Below are 22,698 nucleotides of genomic sequence, written 5' to 3'. Positions count from 1 at the left end.
AACCGCCTTGGACGCTTTGCCCCAAGCCCCGCGCATCAACTCTACCAACTTGATTGTTAAGACTTGCAAAGCACAGACATATAACTCAGAAGACGGGAACACCCAAAGTCAGATAATCGGATGCATTCTTATCTTTAGTTTGGGAGTGTTAGGTTACAAAAGATAATAATTCCATTATTGAATACCTATGAAGCACCGACACATCAATATGTAGCACCGTACTAGTGTTGGACACGTGTCGCTCTGGACACGTCAGACATGTGAAAAACGTATCCCCATTATTTTATATTTTTTTTGGGATCAGACACGGCCAACAACACCTCTTGGACATGCCGATAGCCGATCAAGCGTCAAAAAAAAAAAAAAAAAATTGAAAGAGATAGAAAATTAAGTATTAAGATACACCTGATAGAAGAAACTCAGGAGCCACCACCATGACCACCACCACCTTATTATTATTATTATTATTTCTGTCATTTGGCAAGAAACACACCACTCCACACCCACTTTGTCTAATTTCCTGCTTAATCTAAATTAAAATGTCACAAAAAAGAAAAGAGATAGAAATAAAGAATTAGTTAACCAGATCAAAATTCGTCATCAGGTCGAGGCTGCTTGTCCTCCTCAACCATAAATAATAAGGATAATGACCAAGAACACACTATCTCGTCCACAGACAACGTTTTCAATGCAAATGATGTTTTTGATTTGGCGTGGCAAGAAATGTCTATAGTCATCCCACACGTACTATACCCCTAGAGTCATCCGATGCGAATGTTTTGGCTCGGTTAAAAAAGGATTAAATTTTTTGATCTTTAATGCAACAGAAAATTATTATTTTTGTAGCAATACTGTCGTGTAAACGATATGTTTTATAGTATGCAGTAATGGACATTATTTGATTCATAATTGATATTTTAGTATAAAACATAAACTCTAGCTTCAACTAAGAAAAAAAATAAAATAAATAAACTCTTCAACTAGTTGAAAAAAAGAAAATAACTCTTCTTGAGTTGGTTGATTGTCATGCTGGAAACAGAAAAAAGAAAATTGAAGTAGTTAATTTGTGAGGAAGTACCTTTTATACATATTTTATTCGGTTATCAAATTGTCAAGCAGTTGGTTCCTTTCTTGTTTTTATTAAGACCGTCAATTCCACTGGAAGTGTTTGTAAACTATAATTATTCATGTTAAACATTAATCACATGATTTATATGAATCCCATATCTTAAAATTTCATGATTTTCACATATCTATAATGCATAAATAAATAGTTAGATACAAATACCTCGATCTATAATTGTAAATCTCGTAGAGATCAAGGCAAACGTCAAGATCTTTTTTGCGGGACGAACAACATGCTAAACTGTAATAACCAACGCATAGAAACTGATTTCTCTCTCTTGGCCTTTTGCATACATAAATATTATACGTGTTGTTTTCATTAGCGTACATAATTGATGGAATATATACACTTTTATAAAGGCAGAGAGAGGACCAGTTTTCCTTTTTAGTAACCTTAACTCTATTTTCTATCAAAGTAGAGAATAAATAGGAAAACACTTCTCCAATAATTAATTACTATAAAGGTAATTTATAAATTGACCAAATAATATAATTTTAATCTGATATCTATTTACTTGACCACTAATTAAAAAATATATCACAAGTCCAAATCATGTGGGCCACACAATTAAATAAATAATCTTACATTCTCCCACTTTGCCCATATGATAACTTCCATAGTGGTTTAGCAAAATAGTCATTAGTGTGCACCATAAATCAGATTGAGTCCTTAAGTTAATCATCATAAAAACCATGGTAAATAAATTACAACAAAAGTCATGGCGGTTGTATATCACTCAATGACACAGTCCCTTCCATGTACCACAACACTAGTAACCTATTCAACATAGTCTATAAATAAGAAGTATCAATAATGATCTAACAATAATGTCTTTTCCAAGACTATTCCTATTACCACTTATTAAAGCAATACGTACATGTACATTTATTAATTGGAAATATCATAAACACATATAATGAACGCAAAATGTCAAATATATATAAGCACTGTTAAATAATCCAACAATTAAAAATAATTAACATTGACTATATTCAAGACCCATTCTTTCAACATGTTCTATAAATGTCTTGGGTGGTAGTCCATTCGTTAATGGATTGCAATCATAAGTTGTATGCTTATATGTTCGATAGACATTCATTATTTCTAAACATCTTCTTTAATGATAATGTATTTCAACTTTATAATACTTATCATTTTTAATATAAGAAGATCAACAATTGTAACATAAATTTTCAGCAATCTGAAAAAATTGGTACCCATGACTTCATATCCTGAAATAAATTCTGCAACCATAAATTGTAGCTCAAAGTATGCTACAAATTAAAAAATTTGTAATAGACAAAGTAATAATAAATTACTTTACACTTTTTCATAATATTATTCTTCCAGCCTAAAGAAACAAATAATCAATTAAAAAATATCTTCTTAAGTATGAGCATGTAATCTTTTATCCCCTACCAACTTGTATATATATCAAACTTCACAATATATGCGTAAGGAATATTTTTCGTTTCTTTACCTTCTAGCTAACTCATTCTTTGGGATTGCATTAGGTTGAATTTATCCCCTTTTATGTATAAAATAATACTGGTTGAATAATATTTCATACTAAATCTTTCTAGAACTCTTTCAATATTTGTTTTATGAGATAATGCTAAAAATTCATGTGATCTATCATGAAATATTTCTATTCCTATCACGTAAGATGCCTCATCCATATCTTTCATTTCAAAGTTTTTAGAGATAACTTCTAGTTTCATATAATAAACTAAGATCATTACTAGCAAATAAAATATCATCAATATATAGAATCAGAAATATAAACTTACTCCCACTAACCTTCTAGTATATACACTGATTAACAGTATTTTCCTTAAATCCAAAAGAAATAATGGTATCATTAAACTTAATATACCATTGTTAGAAAACTTATTTCAATCCATATATTAGCATATTAAGTTTACATACCATGAATTCCTTACCCTCTAATGTGAAGCCTTCAGGTTGTTTCATATGGGCTTCCTCTTATAAACTCCCATTCATAAAAGTTGTATTCACATTCATTTGATGTAACTCTAAATCATAATAAGCTACTAATGCCATGATATTTTAAAAGATTCCTTCTTAGATACTAGAGAGAAGGTTTCTTTATAATCTCTTCATTCATGACACTAATCCATTTAGTAAAATCATTACTGTTAATGGCTTGTGAATATGTAACCGGATCCGTATATATCTCACTATATATCAAAATCAGATTCTTGCAGATATATCACATAGTCATTCGGAATAGCAGATTTCCTTTCTCTTTGAAATCGTCTTAATGTTATTCCTTATGATTATTCTACAATCTATTCATTGGTGACAATCTCATTATAGAGTTGTTAATCATTCAATTGTTCTTCGTTGTTATACAGTTCAACAAATGAAGGAACAATTATTTCCTTAGAAGTTATGGATAAAGAGATTTGTACCCTAACTTCTGGAATGATCAAATTCTTATTTTTATTACTCCCACTGATTTCACCATTCTCAATTAATCTGTCATTATCGATTTCAATAATTATCGTACTATATTTGAGATAGTAAAACATGTACCCTTTAGATTACTTAGTATCCACAACATTATGGGTAACGAGAAATTACTTAACATACTCCTAACCATATTCATTAGAGTACGATTACGCTTTTCAGCTGCACGCTTCTACTGTGGCATGTATAGTAAAGTGTATTGAACACAAATGTCATACATTTCAAGGAGTTTAACAAATGGTTAGAGTATTTACCCGTTTTATTATACTTTTCATAATATTCACCACCTTTATATGACCTTTTAATTTTCACTTTTCTATCTAGTTGTTTTTCAACCTCATTTATCTATACTTCAAGAGTATCCACTGCTTGAGATTTTTCATGTAACAAATAAATATACCATAACGTGAAAAATTAACTATAAAGGCAATAAAATATTTTTCTCCACCAAAAGATGGAACATCACAAGGTCTACAAATGTTTGTATTAATAATTTCAAGAAGCCCTATACTTCTTGCAGCTCATTTCTTTATGTGTTTGGTTTGTTTACCCTTAATACAATCCACACATACAACAAAACCAGTAAAGTCTAGATTTAGAAGAATCACATCATTTACTAATTTTCCTAACCTTTCACTAAATATTGTCCAGTCTTTTATGCCACAAGATAAATTAATTTTTATTAATTGAGCTACACTTAATTATAACATTATGATTCAAAGTCAAAAGGTTTTTAATAAATAAACTATCAATTTTGAATTTACAGAAATCATCAACAATAATACCATAATTCACAAATTAAAATTTCTTGAATAAGCATCATTATCAAACTTAAAGGAAAAATCATTGACATAAAGTTTTGAAATAAAATCAAATTGAGAGAAATTGAAGAAATATAAATAGTTTAAAATAATTTAAATAAAATCCATTGTCTATGACTAAACAAACTGTCTCAATGGTTTTAAAATGGTTTCAACAAAAAAAAAAAAAAAAAAAAAAAAAAAAAAAAAATCTCAATTCTCATAAATAAGAAATTCTCATTTGAATTTGTAGTTTAGGCCATAAGAAATCTTTGCATATATTATAAACATAAACATTAGTACTTAAGTCAACCTATCATGTATTAGAAGGAATATCAATAAGTGATTTGAAATATACAAAAGTTAAAAGACTTATCTTTCATTTCGAATCATTCTTTATGTTTCATATAATCTTTCTAAAAGTGTTCAGTACATAAATGACACTTTTACATTATTACATCATTTCTTTTAGTAGATTGACCTAAATCTTTTAATTTTGGGGGTTGCTCACTTAATGCCCTTTCAGGCTTATTCCCAAATTTCTTTCTAACTTCTTGAGTCATAAGATGAACATAATGATTAACTGCTGCTTAAGCCTTGTGTCCTCTTAAATTAACATAATGGTTAATTCTTTCACTTTCCACTTGTCTTAATAATGTTAATTCGAAATGACCCATACCGAGTAGACAAAAAATTGAGAATAAATTGAATAAGAAAATTCTCATCTACAATCATCCATAAGGTTCTCAAATTTGTAGCAACATTAGTCATATCAAAAATATGTTCATACATAGTACGAGTACCAACAAAAAAAATACATAGTAGTGATGTCAATTAATAATTTTTGTTTTTAGATATTTATTTACAATACAAAAATAGTCTTTTAGTCAAATATTCCTTAGCACTATCACTATGGGGAACAATTATTCGCATAGCCATAATGCTTAATTTGTTCGATCTCTCCTAAATTTTGAACTTAACTTATTCATTCCATTATGAGAAGTTAGTCCTATTGAGAAGTAGAACAGATGTAGCATGCGAATTAAGGGATATAATAAAACAAACATAATAAGATAAAATACTCACAACAATAATGCTTTGAGTTCATTACACGTATATATAACTTAAAATATAAATACAATGTATAACTATAGTACCCTTTGGGTGGCAACTATAAGACACTAATAATGATACTTATTTGTATTTATATGTATACCTTCATTGGTGATACATTATTTAATTAAATAGATAAGTTACCTTTGGATATCTTATATCTACTTAATTAAAAAAACACATGCAATCCCTTAATTTTCATTTAATCACTTGAAAATTAATTCCCTTTGAAGAATAATTTATTATAATTAAATAAACTCAATATTCATGAATATCACAAAAAATCATAAGCATCATAATTCATGAAATATTACAATTATGTCTATTACTAAAATTAATATCCATCAACCATTATGGTTGGACCACTTTGGTAGCTACCAACCTTTACATAATATGAATATTAAATTAGCTAGTAACAAATTTATGATTAATTATATCTCCTACAAAAATTAATATTCATCAATTATTATGATTAGGCCACTTTGGTAGCTTCCAATCTTCACATAATATGAATATTAAATTAGACAGTGATTAATTAATCATTAAGTTGCCCATTTAGTATTGTACACACATACTCATACTAATCGATCTAAATTTAGGTAAGTTCAATTTCAGAAATTTAATAGTCCAAAAATTCAATAAAAATATTTTTTTACTTTATATACATAATAAAATATATTATTTTTATTTTCAAACTTGAAGATCATCATTAAATCAATTTAAAATTGATTCTCTATCATGTATGTATGTTTGGGTACTTAAACAATAATTTATTTGCATGTCTAATAAAATCAAATTTCTAAACTCACATATTATTTTAGAGATTCGATTCCAAATAAATAAATAACTTAAGTAAGTAATTATTTAATTACTTAATAAAATACTGTTCATGACTTATATGATTCAGTGACCTCTCGGGTAACATCAATGTGTAATTAATTAAGCTATTGTTTATAACAAACAATTCGTATAATGGTATAAACAGAAAAAAAAATACATAAATTGAATATTAATATTCAATTATCTCATTAATTATACTTTTAATTACTTTATTTAAAATATTCATATAAGACAAAAAAAAAAATCATATAAGCAAAATTCATCATATGTGCATGAATCACTTTTACTATAGATTTGTACATGAATCAATTATCTTCCAACCAATCACACTCGAAAATCAAAGTAACAAATGTAAATAAATAGCTTGCTATACAAACTGATCAAAACAAACCACTAGGAGATTAATTAGACATTAAACAATTATTTCTGTGATACCCCTCGGATCCGAAACACGGGTTGATCAGGTCTAGGCCCAAACCCGAGGGATATCAAACAATTAATATGTAATACGAACACAGATGACAAAATGAATTTAATAAATAAAGTTTAAGCTGGAAGAAACTAAAAATAAAATCCTTTATAATTAAATACTTAGAATCTGATAATCCAAAACTCCGTAAGTTTCACAACTCGGGAATCCATCTCTAGTGGACCCCTAATAAAAATTCCAAACTGAATGAAAGTAAAAACTAAAGATAAAATCCAAATCTAATATCTGGAAAGAAGTCCTACGTCGTCGGTAGAATGGAAGATCGTCTCTGCTCAGCATGAACAAGCTCTAGACTGGAAATGTTCGATACCTGAAAAATGATGAGTGGGTAAGGCCCACATGCAAGTTCTATACTATTACTACCAAAGTAGAGACCCGATACGCATGTACATCCTAACCAATCCAACAATAGCTAATAGTCTGTAAATAAATATATATATAATCACACTACAGGACTCTCACTGGACTACAGGCCCGTCTTAACCTGACTAGTAGGCACCATGCGAAAACGCACCCAAAGGTGGGCATAACTACCTAGTCCTAGCAGGGTACACATCAAACCATCATAGCTAGCTATGCATCCCAATGCATATACGCTTCCTAACCAACAACTCTGAGACTCAGGCTCATATCGTGGCATCATAAAAATATATTTAAATTCCATTCCAAACCAAAGTGCCACTCAATTATTTATTGATCTGATACAAAATATAGGTAAGACTTAACCTTTGTAGTTAATCCGTCCCTTAATCCAGAATAGGTAGGACTTAGCATTTTTGAGCTAATCCCCCTAGTATGACACCGTCCTATACCGGTGCATACAAACCATCCATCCAGTATTGATAATATATATATGATAACATAACATATCAATATCAACATATCCAATCATAAGTATAACAAGAATGTTTAATTAGCATGCTTGTTCAATACATCCAGTACCTGATTCTCTGACAAATTTTTAAATGCAGAGAAGAAATATAACCATCCTGTAACTCATAATAGGCATAATAATAATAATAATAGTATATACATGCTTACTTGTAATTACTCCACAACATCCCACAAGTTGACATAAACAAATTCTTGGTAACATCAACTAGTTTCATATTAAGTATTAACTGAATTTATATTAGTTAATAGGCTTAATCCCATACCACTGATATATGATTTACATATCAAACTCCTAATTCAATTGCTAATTTAAAATTAATCAACTTGAATCATCTACAGAATTTCAACCATGTAAACTTCCTTAAAAGTATCTTGCTGACACTTATAAATATATATAATCATTCCATAATCTAATAAACTTAAATTAAATTACAGGAACGTGATTTAACAATATTACCATTCCTAGATAAATTGCAACTCATAGGGTTATGCACTTAAAATCCTCTGCCTCCAAAAACAGTCCACAAGTTTACCTGAAACTATAACGGTTTAAATCTACCGATTTCTTTGTAATTTATTATGTATCATCACACCCTCAAGATTTCTAATAGGACTTAGATGCTACTGTAACATCCCTGCATAGCTCCTAATAGCATCTGAAAACACCAAATTCTGAAACCCGTAGCCAAAACCATCACTGAAAAGGCGAAAAAACTGAAACCTGTTGAAGGAACCGGCTCCACACAAAGTGGAGCCGCCTCCATTCTATGATAGAGCCGGCTCCGTCATGATGGAGCCACCTCTAACTTCCTAAAGAGCCGGCTCCATCCTTAGATTGAGCCTGCTCAATCTTTTAATAGAGCCTGCTCTATTCCTCCTTCCCCTATGCGTCTTCTTCTCCAGTTCCGGCGGTGTCCGGCATCTGTATTCCTCCAACTAAGTTCATTACTGATTAAAACTAAGTCTTAGGGAGTTCCAAAGTTAATTAAATTCATAACTTATTAACCAAATCATATGGAACAAGAATTACACAAAACAGCTTCTAAGTGGATTAAAATCCATACAAGAATACATACTGTTTCAGGTATCTAGTCCTGCGTCCCAGATTAATTTTAAGATTTCCCACTATGTTTTAGAACTATTAAAATTCTTAATCCATCAATTGACATCATTAAAATCATGAATTAAGGAAAACAAAACAGTAAAACAAACAACACTACAAAACAAACAATTTAACAGTTCATAAACATATGTTTATTAAACAATGCAAGCATGCGAACCAGATTTGTTTTAATCCTTATTTCATCCTGAGATTGTGTTAGGGATGCAAAGAACACAGGTCAAAGAGGTAGAGATAGTTATAAAACTTGCCTGCGAGACTCGGTTCAGAAATCTTAACGTCTTTCTTCTAAGTTTTCCCGGCGCCCCTTTAGTTTTCCTCCTCTCTGTTTCTTCTGTCTCCACAACGTGGTTAGGGTTCTAAACCCTTGACAGCCTTATACAGATATATTTATAGGTTTATAAGTTTACACAAAACCTTAGTTTAATTTAAACCCTGCACTAAATCCTTAGTCGGCCCATATGAAACCTAATTAATGCTTAGTTATGTCGGCTACATACGTGACGTCTAAAACCAAAACCCTTAATTAATCCTACTAACATAAAACTCTATTTATAGAAAATTCATTTATACTAAATTAAATCATTTGACAATTAATTCAATTTCAAGAAAAATAATTAATTCTATTTAAAGTAGACAATTACATCCAATAATTAAAACCCAATTAAATAAACAATTAAATAAAAAAATCAAACAAAAACAAGTCATTTAAATAATTCACAATTAAATCAATAAAACACAATTTAAATAATTAAATAAATTCCATAATTATCCTTGTTATATTAGGGGTATTACAATTTCCACAAGCCTTATTAGAATGGATTATATAATCATTAAATATATGTGTGTGCGGATTTCATAAAAAAATAAATTATCAATTATATATTTTTATTTTTATTTATGCAACTTTAGAGGTAAATCATGAGTTCCTAAATCTTAAGCTCTGATACCACATGTAAACTATAATTATTCATGTCAAACATTAATCACATGATTTACATGAATCCCATATCTTAAAAAGTCATGATTTTTACATATCTATAATGCATAAATAAATAGTTAGATATGAATACATCGATCAGTAATTGTAAATCTCGTAGGGATCAAGGCAAACGTCGAGATCCTTTTTGCGGAATGAACAACATGCTAAACTGCAATAACTAACGTGTGGAAACCGATTTTTCTCTCTTGGCCTTTTGCACACATAAATATTATACGTGTTGTTTTCATTAGCGTACATAATTGATGTGATATATGCACTTTTATAAAGGCAGAGAGAGGACCAATTTTCCTTTTTAGTATCCTTAATTCCACTTTCCATCAAAGTAAGAAATAAATAGGAAAACACTTCTCCAACAGTTAATTACCATAAAGGTAATTTATAAATTGACCAAATAATATAAGTTTAATCCGATATCTATTTACTTGATCACTAATTAATGAAATATATCACAAGTCCAAATCACGTGGGCCACACAATCAAATAAATAATCTTACAGTGTTATCATAATGTTACATTTAGATGAATGGAGAAATGAAATCTAAACATTATTACATTTACTTTTCAATGCGTTAACGGCCCGTAGATGTGCGGTTCAAACTCTTCTGTTAAATGTATTTTTGCAAGTTGGATATAAATCGATTCAATTTAAATGATATTTAGTCCCCACCATCAAATAAATTGGAATTGGTGATGCAATGTCTTGCATGGGCATGGCCTTAAAATTATGATACATATATTTATTGATCACCGAAGATAGGGCATGGAGAGAAGTCAAGGTCCAAAAGCAAAATGGTTGATGGGCCAGCAGGTAAGAAAGCCTCATTTAGTGTCTCTCATTTCCCTTTAGGCAAGGTTATATGTACCCTTGTTTCGGGTTTACTACAAGTCTTGATTCTCCAAAATTTCTTGAAAAATAACATTTGAGTCCCTTTGTAAGACATAAAACATTAATGGAAAGCATTTAATCTATCCTTATATTTTAGTTGGAATCGTTATCACTTAAAACATAAAACATATCTAAGTGGATAAAAGTGATTCTATTTAGTGTTCTAAGTCTTACTCATCAAATAGAGTGGTGTTGTTCGAATTTCTTGTGGTTTTGTTGTATTGTATTAGCTGCAGGTCTTAGAGCATGGACAAACTTAAGGGAACTTGCCAAATCGATCGAAGCTAGAAAAAAATCATCAAATTTGTAACAAAGAGAATATATTAAAAATAAAATCAATTATGAATTGTTTTAACTCTATCTTTTTGTGCAAAATTATGGATGTCATAGATTTTGGATAAAACCAATTCAGATAGTATTTTAATTCTTACTCATCAAATAGAGTAGTAGTGTTCAAATTTCTTTTGATTTTGTTATTTTGCATTAGTGGAAGGTCTTGGAACATGGACAAATTTGAGGGAACTTACCACCAAAATAAATCGAAATGAGAAGCCGGCGAGGCTTGATCTCGAACGTGCCGTTCTTTTTCTTCTTCAGAAAATTCGGAGTTTTTGTTGAGTTAGAGCTTCTTCTGTTCGTTGTCTATTTTCTTTTCCGTGAATGTATAGAGTGACCTTGTATTTATAGGCCAAAAGATGCTCTACAACAGTTCTGGCTTTTACCAGCCCTCAAAAGCGCGGATAAAAGTCTAAAAAAGCACTGGTAATTCAATTATTAGCGTTTTACTAGCGCTTTTTCAAAAGCGCTGGTAAATCTAATGTCGGTAGGCCTTTACCAGCGCTTTTCCGAAAGCGCTGGTAAAGTCCTTTTACCAACGCTTTTCCAGAAAGCGCTGGCATAGAGTATTTACCAGCGCTTTCTGGAAAAGCACTGGTAACTTTATGTAACTTTACCAGCGCTTTCTACAGAAGCGCTGGTAGAGTGTATTTACTAGCGCTTTTTGCTAAAGCGCTGGTAAAGGATAATTTTAATTTTTTTTTCCTCCCCCCTATGCCAGCGCTTCTTAAAAGAGCACTGGTAAAGGGGTGTTATATATATATATATATATATATATATATATATATATATTAATAGTTTTTGGAAAATAATTTATATATATATATATATTTTTATCAGTACAACTATTGCAACTACCAACTATTAAATGTCATCAAATATAACACAAGTTAATATAAAAATACCATCCAAATTGTTTTTACATAATACAACCACAAAGTTAACCATGCCAATATGAAAATTACCATCAAAATTGGCTACTAATACAACCACAAGTTAAGCTGATAAATGTCAACCAAAAAGCAAAAATGTATACTAATACGACCACAAGTTAACCTGCCAAAAAGAACCCATCCAAGGCGAAGGAAATTCAGAAAGCACAGCCACGACCCCATCTTCAACTTCAACAAGTCTTGTTGCCCATTTGATTTGAATTACCCTACATTTTTTATAAATTCATTACGCATACATTATAATAAATGAAAATTTAACATATATATAAGAGAAATTAAAAGTTCATAACTTTAACTGAATTGGCATCACGAATATAAAATGAATTTGGGGATACTCTAAGAGGAGCATTTAAAGAATCAGAACCCTTCAAAATAAGAAAACAAAATACATGAAATCTTGGCATAAGTAAACATATATTTAGTAAAGAGTAAAACTAATAATAAATATACCTGTCCACTACAATTTTGTTGTTGCATCTGCATTAACATAGCCACCTGTTGTTGTAAATTTTCCAATTTGTTATCATAGATGGCTCGTAAATTTTCCAACTTCTTATCATACTCGGCTTGCATTTTTGGAATGCTCTCCTGCAATTCTACGCGTGTAGCATGTGCCTCCTCATTAGATTTTTTCGCATTATTAATTAGTTCAACTTTACTAGGAGAGGGCCCTCAAACATTGCTTGATGTAGGCCCGAAGCCAAGCATCCGCACACGACCAGTTCTCTCTTCTCCTCTCACAATGGAGAACAAATCATTGGAACTGCCAATAGGCGAGTCAGAGTAACTTTTTTGAAGTTCTTTTATGTTTTCCTGCCAAAAAAAAAAAAGTTTGAACTACCATGACATACTGCTATGAAACATCCAGACAAATCTAATGAAATGAATAATAGAACAAGAATCCAGAAACAGCTGAACAGAAAAGTAATTAGATAACAAATTGGTAATGATAAAAGCCAAAATATTCACACCCATTTCATTTACAGACAAAATGCTAGAAATTAAAGGAATGCTAAAAATTGTGCGCAATATACTGACATTTCAGAACTTAAATAATAGTACTTAGCTTCAACCTGAAGTCTGAGGCCCATTTATTTATTTGTGTGTGTGTGTGTGTCTGAGGACCATTTTACTTACAAATTCAGGATACTTGTTAATTGGTAATACGAGTACTTGGCAAAGATGATGCACATAAAGTGATTTCCAAAGCTCCATTCACTACAAACCTACTACTACATTCATGTAACTTGCTTTTCTAACAATTCTTAAAAATAAAAAAATCAGTTCCAAACAAGTTAAAAATAAGTTTTATATATGATTATTTTTTAGTGGCAAACCAAGTAAGACTGTATTAGTTAATGACAGATTAGTTTGTCGTCATTTAATTAAGGCAACAATTTAACTTTTTATTGAAACACAGACAAGACACAAGACAACTGGTGTAAAACCACCAAAAAGAAAATATCATGACATGAAAGGTGAAGAATCAGGCATGAATATTAATGTAAACTTCTAAATTGAAAAACTTTTAAGTTAAGAAATTACACTACTTAAATCTAACTGTGTTAGTTGTAGATTTACCGGAGCAATGGTCAGAAGCCAATTTTATAGGCGGAACTTAAGGATTGCAACTTAACATAACAAACAAGAGTAGGGTATAATAGTCAAAAGTATCTTAATTAGAAATAAGAAAAAATTTCAGATCATGATAGCAAGCAATGTAAGTGATAGCAACGTAAGAGATAGACGGGATTAACAAGCTTGATTTCCTCTCCAGTTTCTGGTTGGAGCAGGTCTTGATTCATTTCTGGTATGACTTTGGGGGAAACCAATGATCAGAAATAAAAATCATGGGATATACCTTCTGTGGAGGTCCCAATGAAATCCAAAGACTCATATAAAAAACACTTTATTGATTCATAGTTGCAGTTTTCTGTAAATATAGTGCAATTGTCAAATAGTGGGTCGGGGTTAAAACTTTAATGCTTTATAATCTGATTAGTACTTCAAGGAAAAAAAAGGGGGATTCATTCACTAGACAGAATTTTGTCGCCTGGTTGTTTGCTAAACGCTCGTGACAAAATGTTTTACACTATAAAAATATGTTTGTTGCTAGAAGTCTAGTAAAAAAATGTGATAAATACTTTTACATTCCAATGACCTCCTAAAAATTGTTTGTTTCATAAGTTAGGCCTCTTAACTGTCTTTGTTACTCCCCCTTGTGTATATTCATCACTAGAGTTTTTCTATTTTGATTTTTTCTTTTTCTCTTTTTTGCATGCATCTCTCTAAAGTTCTGCTTTTCTTTTTCTTTTTAAATTGCATTTTCTTAACCCATATATATCTATGCAAGTACTCTTAGAACCTCCTAGGATCTTTACCCTCAAAAATATTTTTGTGTGTGCATTCATGTATTAATAAACTGATTTTTGTCATTAACATGGTATAAGTATCTAAAAATTACAATCATGCATAAATATGGATAAATATGGACATGTAAGGTGCCTATCACATTTTCATTTATTATTAAATCTAGGATTCCATTAATCTAGTTTGTGAGACCACATGGATGTCATTACAAAGGACGATCACATTTAACTCATCATTACACACTTAAATTGACCTAGCACACTAAAACTCGTTGTTAGATGACTACTTAATGTCTTTTAGGCCCTATTACAAGTTTTCGCATAAAAAGTCTTATTTACCCAATGGCATCTTCATCCACATCATTCATACGAACATTCCCCTAGGATGTTGTAGAAAAAATTAGGGCATGACAATATAAGAAACTAAAAAGACATAAAATTAAAATTAAAGGGTCAAACTTAAGTTTAATGGGCTTGTTGATCTTCTTGAACAAGATTTGAATTTGCAAAACAAAGAAGACAACTACTATACCCATGCATAATATGTGTTACGAATTATCATAATCCCTCCATTCTCTAGTTTGTGTCCACATTTTCTTAAATTAACACTGTATTTTTTTTTTTTTTTTTGAGTTAGCGGAGGACTAGTTTTGGAACTTTTTATCCATCTATATCATATAATAATTCTAAATGAGTTCCTTTTTAACTTATCATCTGTTCAATTTGGATTAGTTCATTAAATAGATGTTCCGTTGAAAAAGTAGTGCAAAGAACCTTCATGAGCTACATACATACAAAATGTTTATTTCTGTTCTTCTGAACTTCACTTACATTGTTTTCGATCTTATGTTTTGTTCTTGACTTAATTTTTGGCTTTTGCAGATTTCCCCAGTTTCGCTGTAGTCCTGCCCAACCGACGCTATCTAGAGCAGAGTTGCCAACCTAGGAAGTCATACAGTAGTAACTAGTTTTAGCTACTTTATTTAGTTGATTTGAATGATTTATCATTTCAGAATTGATATTAAGAATCAAAATCATATTAACCATTGTCTAAAATTATGTTAGTCCAAAATTATGTTTCTTACAGAATTTTACTCTTTGCTATATTCCGGTTGAATTTTTGGCATTTATAGGGCAGATGTTATTGGCTGCTTCTAGTAGTCATATACAGCAAGTGAGATTGGTGATGATGGATCTTAAAAACTTCATGGTGCATGTTTTATTTTAACTTTATATGTGTATATCATACTTTTACCATGATTCAAAAGACCACTACACTGGTATGAGTAAGAAATTAACACAAACAACAAACAACAAATAGCAAATACTTCTCCTCCATAACACAAATCAATCAACAAGAAGCCTCCACATACAATGATCCCATACTCCCATGCTTTTCAACAAATACAAGAAAGTAAATTGCCTCCACACGGGCCGATGATAAACAATAAAATTAAAATGCCTCCACATGGGCCGATGATTTAAAAATTGGTCACTTCAAGGCATGTGACCCCCTAATACACCACAAAGAGTTTAAAAATTGGTCACTTCAAGGCACGTGACCCCCTTTTTGCAAAATGGAAGCATAAAAACTTACAATCATCTCTGAAGCAGCAGCATCAATAGCTTTGCCATCCTTATTTATATGTGTGCAAATGAATAAATCTGCATGAGAAAACTGAATACCTTCGTCTTCCTCAATCTATAAAAGAAACATAGACATTGTGATATATATTATTATTTACCACTAACATTTATAATCATTCAACGACATAAGAACTGAAATAATTTATATTACTAAAACTTCAACTAACCTCGGCAGAAACACGTGCAAAGCTTTTTGTCCCTGTAGTATGCATCATTGTTTGCTTCCCATGGCGTTCATTGTTTTTTTTACTAACCTCCTACAAAAAGTGAGAAAAAGTAAACGTTCTAACATTCCACCTAAAATAATGACTGAAAGCAGGTAAACTATAAATTCAACTCATTGACTTTAAACAAAATTGGTAGATGGAGGATTACCTTCGCCATAGGCGTACCCCAATGCCTAACCAAAAATTCCCAATGCTCCTTTTCAACATTAGGTGGTGGGTTTACCAATCTTTCTGCATCTGTATCCCTAACTGAGAAATATTCACTTTTTAATTCACACTTGTACTCCCTCCATTTTTTTCCGATGAAGGATATTGTCCAATGTTTTGACATGATTCCCACATCATACTTTCCCTGAAAATGTGATAATTGCTGCATGTTAATCCACTTTTTCCATAAAAATTATTTTAATATCATTGAACGGTTTTACCTTTACAACGTTCCACATATCCTACTTCAGCCGTTTAGGCATCTCCCACCAAGTTTTTTAGCACAAAGGAGCTAAATTAGCATTCCGGGCAAGTGTTCCCAAATAATTAGTATATGTACCACTTCCAGGGCCGATCGGTTGTCCAAACTTATTAACCCTAAACAAAAATTAACAATTGTAGATGTTTAGTACAAAAATAAGGATAGAAATCCTTTTTTCTCCTTCATATTGAATATAGTCTAATTATGTAAACTATATAAGATGATCTCTATATATATGTACCTTAATGGTAATAAGGTTGTCGCGGTTACGACATTCTTGCATCATGTCGGGCCCCGTCTCTTCTTCGGCGGTGGTTGGGATGATTTTGAAGTTGAAGCTTCGGGATTTTGTTCACTCACTTTTTCCACTTCTCTAACCATTCGTTTCATTGTCAGCTTATTATTTATCCTTCCTGGAAAAGAAAACAAAAAAGTGAGAATTCATTTAAGAGAATGCAATCAAATTGTTTAAAAAAGGCAGTGCACAATCCAGGAAAAATCAATAAAAAGAAATAAAAAATACCTCAAAACTTTAGTGTATTTTTGGTTGTCCAATGGAAATTATATAAAACCATTCTGTTTAGGTAAAATCATTGATTGCACTTATACAATAATGTGCCAAGAATAGATCAAAACATATTAAAAATATATAAGCACACAAAAAAACTAAATCAGTTTTCATGGGAAGCGTACATGTGCATGCTACAAAATATGATACTGCAATATTATTGTCAAAGTTGTGTGTATATATATATATATATATATATATATATATATATATATATATTATATAGTGAATCAAAGCTTATAATATCCTAAAAAAAAATTTAAAATCCAAAAAAGACGTTTCACATCCATTGAGTAGTAGATATGGAATCATCCTAAATCTAATCTTCACCAAGGTCATCATCAAAATCATCTTCTTCTATAGTTGTTCCAAGCAAATCAGCTCTTGTCCAAAACATGTTATCATTAGGTACATCCAAGTCGTAATCCACATGTTGTGCATTAAATGGCTCCTGAACTTGATAAGATTCAATATCATGCTTTGGCATATCATAAAGGTCTCGCGGTTTTGCGCCAATAACCACTTTCCACTCATTGTCAATGGGATCATCAACATAGAATACTTGTTCAGCTTGAGATGCTAGAATGAAAGGCTTATCTGTTCCCAACGATCGTGACGAATTAACAAGCTTAAATCGAAAATCATCCTCCTTTATTCCTCGACCCTTGGACAAGACATCAAACCAATCACACTTAAACAATACCACCTTCCTATTTACATTGTAATTTAACTCAATGATATCAGTCAGCACACCATAGTACTGAATATCTCCTATGATGGGATTTTGATCAGTGGCTCTTGCATAACTAGATGTCACTGCCTTTATGACAACTCCACTGTTCTGAGTCTTTCTCCGTCTCTCAACATCTCTAACATGAAACTTCAAACCATTGATCACAAACTTCTTGAACCGTTTCGCGACAGGGTTTGGACCTTGTGCTACCCACCTCAGCTCATTAGGAATTGGATCCTCACTATCTCGCAACTGTATTCATAAAGATATAACTTATATAATAAGGTAATTTTTCATAAATCTATAATACACCAACAACACAAAAGTCAAAGACTTACACGTTCATTAAACAAAACACTATCACTATTACCTGAATTCAATTGAATTTCATAATAAACATTACATATTATAATATGTTACTGGGTAATAGTTGTCAAGGATGTATAAACCACATGAGAAATCAGAAGGCTTTTAATGGCATACTATATTTATTAACAATGGCACTACTAGAACAACTTTAAGGTGCCCTTTGGTAAAACTAAAAATTTCAAGGATGTATAAACCACATGAGAAATCAGAAGGCTTTTAATGGCATACTATATTTATTAACAATGGCACTACTAGAACAACTTTAAGGTGCCCTTTGGTAAAACTAAAAATTTCAAGCACTAAATTTTAAGAGTTGAATGTATTACTTTGAAAACCTATTTGATATTGTCTTAATTTTAACTTTTTAAGCGTTGAATTCATTAAGATTGTAGAATACAAAAGCTGAAATCTGAATGTTGTACCGATTAAATTTTTACCCTCAATATGCATATATGCAAAACAAAATATATTGTCTAAATATGGAGTAAGAAAATCTAGATTCATTTTTCTAGACAAATGACATGTCAAAATATGTGTACATTTATATCTAAAAAGGAGAAAATACTACATATTGTAATTCTAGATAATCAACTGCTACATGCAATAAATAAATTTTCTTTCTTCTACCAAGTGTTCTTGTTCTTCCATACAATTATTCACCTTCTATAAAATATCATACTATCTTCAATTGTTACCTACCATCTAAATTCCATAATCCACCAAACATTCTACCCATCCCACCTAAATTCCAACAACAATGATACTATCCAGCTTTTATAAAATATCCTACCATCTTCAAGTGTTATCTGCTATCTAAAGAGTTTCACTCTATCAACCAAACACTCTAACCAACATTATTTTATACTGTGTAGTATGTAGGTTTATTTTATTTATTTTTTACTTTTATTTTATACTGTGTAGTTGAGAAAGAGAGAATTATTTGTTGCAATGAAATTCTATTGTAATATTACTGAAGGTGTAAAATTCCATGCATATATATGTGTGTGTGTGTGTGTGTGTATATACACTTCAGTTCTGATATTTTTCAAAAACATCTAGGCAATTAAATATGATGATACATTTGAAGGTTATAAGTATCTATGGTAAAATGTATTTGGAGCTTTCAAGCTTTCACTGGAAAGTTCCTGTTTTGGGAGCACAATGGCTATGTGGTGGAGGCTAAATAGTATTATTCACGTTTTTTCATACTTGTCTTTAATTAGTGGGGGGAACGAGTATATGTTTCTTTCAGACTTTGTTTTGAAATTTAATGCACAAGCTGCCAACTTTGCCATGCCATTACCATACCTTTCAACCACCTTTCATTTAATTATCATTATTATTTATTTGTATCAAGTTAGTATTAGTTATTCACAAAAACAATATATATAAGAGTGGGAAAAGCTCATATGAAAAACTATCTGTAACATATATTGATTTCACCATAATTGGCACTAACTTTGGTCATAAAAACCATCTAATTCTAGCTAGTTAGATTTATGAAGTTTTTCAAAGGCGGTGTAAAAACACAAAAGTTCTATTTATTTTCATTTTCGTATTTGCTTGTTATTTTTAAAATTGACAAGCTAGAATAGGGATAAAAATGTAGGTTGAGCTCATATTCCAGATCCGAATCAGCGAATGTAACATTTAATATTATTGTAGTAAGACATTTTTTGAGTTACTTGTTTCCAAAACCTCTTAAGACAATTAAATGTCCTTCTTAATGATAACAACAAAGTCAATTATATCATTTAAATTACTATGCTAGTCAATTATAACATGGCCAATAACATTTTCCTAGCTACTTGCCACCCGCCTCAATCCCACCCACCCACACACACACATATAGACTCAGATGCATTCACCATGCTGCGGTTTTTTTTTTTTTTTTTTGGAAACACTATGCTGCGTTTGAAAGGTAACATGTATGCAACTTAAATTGAACAAACTTCACCAACACGAAAGGCTAAATTTATTAATTTAACAAAAAAAAAAAAAAGGCTAAATTTATTTATGATCCAAGGCTAAATTACCTAAAAAACGAAATCAGACTAATCAACGACAAAACTTGTTCCAACAATCCAAGCTACGATCGATTATTTCCTCCTGTACAAAGAAAAAAAAAATTGAAAACAACAATCTTAGGTACAGAATGAGATCAAATAGTGGTTACAAAATCATTGAAATTGGGAGGATGCATTGTTGCGTGAACTAAATTCCAAATCAAACCCACCTGATCTTGTTTACACTGTGATTTTTCGATCAATTGTGATTAAACTGAATTTGTGCATATAAGTTATTTAGTTACACGACACTTATAAACAACTTTTGTTTCATCAATAGAACTATAATTTTACGAGTACAACCTCTTTTGAGATCTCCTTGCTATGGACAATGACCCCAACCTAAATAATGGTAAGTTTGGTTTTTTCATCATTTTGACATTGAGAAAATTATTACACTGGAACACTATGCAATGATCATAGTTGCGCTCCTAAATTCTCCGGTCGCTAAGCTGTCAACAAATTTCATTCCTCATCAACTCGAAATTATGGTTTCATGATTCGTATAATACTTGATAAATAAATAGAAGTGCCTTTAAGCAATATTTGTTCTACATTTTTATGAATTTTATTCATACGCAATGATATAAATATAAGAATTCTCATTCTATAAATTGACATGGTATAATAATACTCAGTATTATAAAAATCTCAAATCAAACCCACCTGATCTTGTTTACTGCTTTGGCTGTTTCCGTATTCCCGGCTTGATGACGACACTTCTTCCCCTACGCACTCGAAGCCGAATTGCTTCAAAATCTACTTAGATGATGTCTAGAATAGGAATGGTTATGTTGGGAATAGGAAGACAGAGAGAGTGATGGTTCAAGCTTTCACTTGAAGAAGTTCGAATCGTTGACCGGTGATGGAAGGGCTAGACCGTGATGAGAGAACTGTGATGGAAGGCGAGAGAACGGCTGAGATGGGCGAGAGAACGGCGTGATGAGAGAGCTGTGATGGAAGGTGCGACCGGTGATGGAAGGGCGAGACCGTGATAAGAGAGCTGTGATGGGCGACAGAACGGCTGAGAGAGCTGGGATGAGAAGGCGTGATGAGAGAGCTGTGATGGAAGGCGCGACCGGTGATGAGAGAGCTGTGATGGAAGGCGCGACCGTTATGAGAAGGCGAGAGAACGGCTGATGGATTAGGGATATTGCAAAATGCGATTATGGATATTGCAAATTAAAATGGGAAAGTGGAGAATAGTATGTTAATTCCCCACAAAACGACGTAGTTTTAGGGCCCAAATATTCTATATATAAATGGAGGGAAAAAATGGAGGGGAGGGAAAAAAAAATGGAGGGAAGTGGTACTATTACACCTATACTAGCGCTTTTGAAAAAAATGTTGGTACGATGACACCTATACCAGCGCTTTTGAGAAAAGCACTGGTACGATTACACCTATACCAGTGCTCCTAAAGAGAGCGCTGGTACGATTACAGCTATACCAGCGCTCCTAGAAAAAAACGCTAGTACCTAATATGTTGTATTGATGGGGTGTCTAATTTGGAAATTCTCCATGATTGTGTTAAATTCTCCAAATCTGGAGAAATGTATCTCTCTTTGTTTGGAAACAATTTAAAATTTAAATTTGAATTTTCGCAACTGTCCTAAAGGTCTAGACCTTCAGGATTTTTCCACGTTTTATGGTGAACCCGTATTTGTTGTCTTTGATTTGTTAATAAAATTTTGACTATTTGACCAATCGAATAGTGATAAGCCATCACAAATTTTTGATGTCTAAAAAGGCAAATTACAACTATGATTAAATGAGCAACCAGCTACCAGCTAGCTAGCCACCGGAAAAGTAAAAAATATTGAGTAGTAGAATACCAAAGATAAATGAGGCACGCGGTGAAAAGATAATACAGTCACAAATCAAATGTTTCAAATCAGTCCTCCTTTGACGGAGATATGACGACCAACTCCTACCCACCAAGGTCTCATTTTTTTCAGTACTTTATTCAAAATTTCAAATTCTTGCAGTGAAAAGCTTTAGATCCCACTTGTCAAGACCTTGGTCAGCTTAATTTTTACGAGGTCCAATGCAGATATACTGATTGGACATGGGCCCTTATGTTTGTTTGTTGTGAATTTCATAAATTTAGAAATTCTACTTTCAAGTTTCACTTATTTAGAGCTATTTTGAAAGACCAAATACTTACATTTAGGAGCGCCAAATTGGCGTCTAGAA

The 22,698-nt window shown here is 31.5% G+C and overlaps 1 protein-coding gene across 3 annotated transcripts; it reads right to left on the bottom strand.

The window, feature by feature from the left end:
• Positions 1 to 11,970: 11,970 nt before the first annotated feature.
• LOC132293546 (uncharacterized) lies at positions 11,971 to 21,649 on the bottom strand. Of its 3 annotated transcripts, none has more exons than XR_009477858.1 (9): positions 21,169 to 21,649; positions 20,473 to 20,545; positions 17,008 to 17,179; positions 16,726 to 16,882; positions 16,446 to 16,649; positions 16,238 to 16,327; positions 16,021 to 16,125; positions 12,505 to 12,867; positions 11,971 to 12,419 (listed from the first exon to the last, which is right to left on the bottom strand). XR_009477858.1 is itself a non-coding variant. In XM_059791079.1 (8 exons), the coding sequence occupies exons 4-8, from the start codon at positions 16,741 to 16,743 to the stop codon at positions 12,727 to 12,729; spliced, it is 558 nt and encodes a 185-aa protein (XP_059647062.1). In that variant the 5' UTR covers positions 16,744 to 16,882; positions 17,008 to 17,179; positions 20,473 to 20,545; positions 21,169 to 21,649; the 3' UTR covers positions 11,971 to 12,726. The 3 variants fall into 3 exon arrangements, 1 of the variants encoding a protein (XP_059647062.1); XR_009477857.1 differs by having other exon boundaries at positions 11,971 to 12,260; XM_059791079.1 differs by having other exon boundaries at positions 11,971 to 12,867.
• Positions 21,650 to 22,698: the final 1,049 nt, after the last annotated feature.

Source organism: Cornus florida, unplaced genomic scaffold (assembly GCF_030987335.1).
Source record: "Cornus florida cultivar Cherokee Brave unplaced genomic scaffold, ASM3098733v1 CherokeeBrave_3.0.0_Hap2_Chr02, whole genome shotgun sequence".
Classification (NCBI taxonomy): Eukaryota; Viridiplantae; Streptophyta; class Magnoliopsida; order Cornales; family Cornaceae; genus Cornus; species Cornus florida.
Note: the sequence above shows the minus strand (reverse complement) of the source record. Positions and strands in the feature narration are given on the sequence as shown.